This window comes from Sinocyclocheilus grahami, unplaced genomic scaffold (assembly GCF_001515645.1).
Source record: "Sinocyclocheilus grahami isolate Dianchi unplaced genomic scaffold, SAMN03320097.WGS_v1.1 scaffold775.1, whole genome shotgun sequence".
In the NCBI taxonomy this organism is placed as follows: domain Eukaryota; kingdom Metazoa; phylum Chordata; class Actinopteri; order Cypriniformes; family Cyprinidae; genus Sinocyclocheilus; species Sinocyclocheilus grahami.
The window spans coordinates 91,970-97,095 of record NW_015505954.1 but is presented as its reverse complement, the minus strand read 5'-3'; the positions used below and the strand labels follow the sequence as shown (position 1 = coordinate 97,095).

Sequence of the window (5,126 nt, the reverse complement as noted above, 5' to 3'; positions counted from 1 at the left end):
TAACACTGCCAAACACATATGCTAAAAAACAACAACTTACTTACACATAGTACGAAATGGTTATAAAACCTGAAACAGAAGCAAAACAAGTAATAGGAAAGAGGAGAAATAAAAAGCGATACTTATCCTTTGCCGGTGTCACTGTCAGGTGGATTCGCACGGTAGAGTCGATGGTCTTTACACTCTTCGGTCTTCACACGAGGAGGCCTTCATGCGACTGCTGCCGCGGTAAACTAAGCTTTTTTTATACCATCTAACAAAACACTAAATTTATTCAGCTGGACACACTTTCCTTATTTTCTCCACAACAAATGGCCAAGCAAGCGCAGACACTGACAAGATACGCGATACAGAACGAGACCAAACACGATATCAGCATGTCTCCACACACTTCATGTGTACTAGTGATGCAAAGTCCGATTCATTTCCGCGAACCGGTTCTTTTCGGACAGATCGGCTCATTGAACCGGTTCAAAAAGCCGATTCATCGGTTCCTGATGTCATCAAGCAGTAGCCTACGTCTCTATGCATTTCTTTTCTAACAACTCGGTGCCATGTTTTATCAATGAAAAAAATCTAATAAGTCATTTGTGTCAACACATTGAAACATTCAAAAATAAAGTTATTTGTGTGAACGCATTACTGATTATTGCCATATAATTCACTTAAAGGCACAATATGTAAGATTTTTTTATTAAAATATCCAAAAACCACTAGAACAGTGTTATATATTTTGCTAACTTGTGTACTTACATTATGCCAAATGTTTCAAAGAATGTTTAAATCCAGAGAAATAAGCAATTTTAACTAGTGAAATGGACCGTGTCTATAGTGTCATTGTGTCGCCTGCTAATGACGGCATAACCACTCGATTTCTGGTTTTGTTTTGTAGAAAACATGGAAACCCCAAAGACACTTTAATATGTTGTGTGTTTTAATAGACCGGTGACGACCGCACAGAGTAGCGTTATAACAGAACTTTCAAATGTATCTAGTATGATAAAACAGCACTGCTTTACCCCACATACGCATGACCGGAAGGAGCGGAAGCGGTCGACTGTGGCATAATAAAAGCTCCACTGCTTTTGAGCCGTGTGTCACGCTCGTTCAGCGGCCTCGTTTCGCTTCGATGGCTTTCAGCCTCACCCTGCTTCATTCTACTACGTTAATAAATCATTAGTGCATCCATGAACATGATTTCTGCCCGAGTCCCATCGGATTGCATCGGCTGTGGGGATGAAGACGACAACTCCCATGATTCCACACTCAGTCACAGCGTCATCAAACTACGCCTTTGTTTTGAATACGCGCCCTCTAGCGGCGAAAATTACACATTGTGCCTTTAAGTTAATGGTGTTTGTGGTCACCGTTTCATTCGCGGATCCTATATGTCATATACGACTGACTGACCCATATTGACTAGCCTACAACTTGGATAAGATTCCTAAAAGTTTCACACCTACAGTGTGTGTGTGTGTGTGTGTGTGTGTGTGTGAGAGAGAGAGAGAGTCTGTAAGTGTCAGTGCAAGTGTGAGTTTTGTGTTTCTGCCCCTGCCATTCCCGCACAAGGTTGTAGCACTTTAATTCATAAATGTGATCTAATAAATCTAAAGGGCAAATTTTGAAAATATATGCTGTTTATATTGCTTGTAATTGGGATGAAGTAAACATCTTGAGTATTTTAACATATCATTTTTGATTGTGTTGAATTAAAAACCCAAAACTGCAGCGGGTCCACCAGACCCACGAACACTGGCTGAGTAACAAAAATATGAACACCACACAAGGGTTAGGTCCCTCATCATTCTTTTAAGAACCTGCTTGAATATCAGCTGTCTCAAACTGCTTATCAATAAAGACTGCTTTACTAGCATTACCCTTATGTCATCCTCTTTTGTTAATTTTGACACTGACTTTTTGTTCTCACACTCAACTTACTCAACCAACCATAACTACAAGGTTTGCGCAATAAATAAATAAATCAAATAGTTATTATTAATTAAAATTGTTATTATTAAATAATCCTGAAAAAAAGCAGCACAATGAATATTCAGGTTTGCATGACAGAAATAAATTACAAGTTAAAATATATTAAATTATAAATTATAAAATAAATTATAAATTCAAAAATACTAAACTAGAGATCGACCGATATGGGTTTTTCTATAACCGATGCCGATGTTTAGAGGTCAGGGTTAGCCGATATGTGCTGCCGATTTTTAGGGCCGATATCTTGAAGTTTTCCCCTTCATTTGCATGCTAAAATGTCACACTAATAATTAGTGGATGCACAACATTTCTAAACTTAACATCATCATTTATTGAACACTGACTTGAACCATCTCTCAAATCTTAATTTTGTGCACTGCACGGTATTAAAATAAAATATTTATCCAAAGTTAACCAAACAAATCAATAAACTTACCAAGTATTAAATATATAAAACAGGTAATATAAAAAAAAAAAACTGTCAATCATTTACATAAAAGTTTTAGAGCATTTATCAAGCAGACTTTTTCAAGTTTATTGGAACATAAATGTAAACTTAAATATGCATTTAAATAAAATAAATACAACTTTATAAATAAAAATCAATTAGACTGAAAAATATAAAATATATAAAAAATAAATAATGGTAGTGCTGCAAACACACTAGCAACCAGCAACATTTATGTTTGGTATAAATTACACAGAACATCTAAAGTGCATTCTAACGTTCTGCTTTTTGCAACTTTCTGCATTTTTATATAAAACAAAGTCATCAAGTAACCAACTGTGAATAAAAACGTAAAGGTTTTCGTGCACTTGACTTAGCAGGTTGTATCTGGGCTCCATTGCAGCCACCAGCCTCCGAAAACCAATACCTGAGACAAATGTAAATGGATGATTGTCTGTGGCAATCATTTCCGTAACTGAAGTGTCAAGTTTTTTTGACCTGGGATCTGAATTCTGCCATTTACGTTGGGCATCAAACATTTCTGTTAGAGTTGGCTGAGATACATTGGCTGTAGAGGCAGCTGCGTCTTATTTTTCTTTCTGTGCATCTTTGTAAGCCTGGAGGTGGTGAGCTTGACGGTTAACGTTAGACAGGTTTAATGAGGATAATAACTGTGCGACGTATATATTGGTCGGAACACGTCACTTTTATTAGGCTGATGTCCATTTTTATTCGCATTACACAGTTGATGGAAACACACGCAGAAGCGCATATTCTTCTGCTTTTTTTTCATTAATGCAATATGCTAATAAGTTGGATGGAAACCCGGCTATTGTCTGCATCAAACCATGCTTCCGAACAAATGTCATTCACCGTTCTGGGCTGCTCCAGGACAGCTCTGTGTCTCCGAGCACGGTGCTGTCTGTGAGCGGGGTGGAGTAACGTAGCCCTCAATCACGCTGCAGTGTTTGTGAGAGCTGCCACCTTCTCCACCCCACGCACAGAGTGAAATTCTCCGATAGTTTTCGACTACAGTCCTTAAAGTTAACTGCAAGTAAGCGAACCTTTAACCAGCTGTAGCATTATGCCAGTTCCCTATGGTTCTATGCTATTCCTTTTTTCTTTCACTAAGTGAAGCAACACTCCATATTTTACTAGTAATATATAGTAAATATATGACCATAGGACTTTGAAATATCAGAATTTAAGCCTTACCTTTATCTTCCAGGACTGTTGTTGAATCTTCCAAAAGTTTTGGCTTGGGGTCCTTCACATGTGGCAGCAGCACATTCCACCGCACCAATAACACGGGGCTGCCCGCGGACGTGCCTGACTTTAAATCAGCGCTACTAAACACGGACATCGGCCGATGCCGATATATTAAAAAATGACAAATATATCGGCCGACCTCTGTACTAAACCAGAAAACAGTTATTTTAACTTTGTAATAGTACACAATATGATTGTTTTATTGTATTTTTGATAAATGCAAACTTGGTGAGCATAAGTGCCGCACAAAAAAAAAAAAAACATTTAATAATCATACCGATCCCAAACTTTTGAAAGATAGTGTCTGTTTTTATATTGTAAAATATATACCGAATTACTCAATGTGATAAAAGATTTTGGGCATACCACCCAAATCCTGTCTGTTGCATGACACCTTTATCGTTACAATATTGTATCATAGAAAGAATGGCAAAAAATGTTTATGCAAGGAACCGATTTCAAAAACCACAAGATGTTTTTCTGTGATTTATGAGTCTACAGGGAGTTTAAATTCATCCTGATGTTGTCAGGCTGTCTGACTATTGCGCTATTGCATAGGTACAATGACAATATGCCAGTCAAGGACAGAGCGTAATTGTGATTATGTATGTTGTAAGCTTGTGAGAACTCTCTAGTCTTTCTGAATGTGGTAAGCATGTAACCCACTAACACCGATTTTCACTCTATTTACTATTTCTTTCTCTCTTTCTCTCTCTCTCTCTCTCCCCCCATTGCAGTTACCATGGAAACTGTTCTGGTCTTCCTTTTTTCCTTCCTAGTCTATGTGGCGGGTAAGTGCCCCCCTCCATTTCACTCCAGGATCCTTGTGTCTGCTGGGATTGGAAAGAATTGGAAAAGGATGGGGAGAAAGCCATGGCATTACACATTAGCACCATCCTAGAGTTCTTAACTGAGAATTTGACAAGTGACCTCTCCTAATCTGGGATCACATGTATATGTGTGTGTCAGTGTATGTGTTTGCACTCTCTATAGTTCTTCAAAAGACTCATCTAAAGCTCTGAGTGTTGTAATTGTGCTTCTACATGTCGGTGAATTGCTGTCCTGCTTTTGCCAAACAAACTTAATTTGTGAAATGAGAGCATCCATTTAAATACACTCTCATCCATCTCAGTCCCCTGAGAGACACCACCCTACCCACAATTAGGCCACGTGAAACCGCCAGCACATGTGCACTAGATTCATATTCACACACAGAGCTCTCTACACTGGTAAAAAATTTATTCTTCAACTTTGTCAACAAACCTGTCGCCCACTGCTAAAAGCACTGCTGACTGTCAGACTAGTTTTCATCTGGTTTTCTTTCACACTGCAACCACAAGGTTCCTTCCTTCTATTCTTTCCTCCCTTCATTTTCCATTCCTTCCTTTCATTGTTTGTTTCTTCCTTCTTTCCTTCCTTC

At 38.3% G+C, this 5,126-nt stretch overlaps 1 protein-coding gene across 2 annotated transcripts in view; it reads left to right on the top strand.

Annotated features, from left to right (window-relative positions):
* The window catches only part of LOC107561492 (FXYD domain-containing ion transport regulator 6-like), a 79,195-nt gene that overhangs the window by 52,181 nt on the left and 21,888 nt on the right, over positions 1–5,126 (top strand). For both annotated transcript variants that reach the window (XM_016245946.1, XM_016245944.1), the window contains one exon: positions 4,444–4,497. In XM_016245946.1, the coding sequence (XP_016101432.1) occupies positions 4,449–4,497 (49 nt within the window). In that variant the 5' untranslated portion in view covers positions 4,444–4,448. The remainder of the gene's footprint in view (positions 1–4,443; positions 4,498–5,126) is intronic.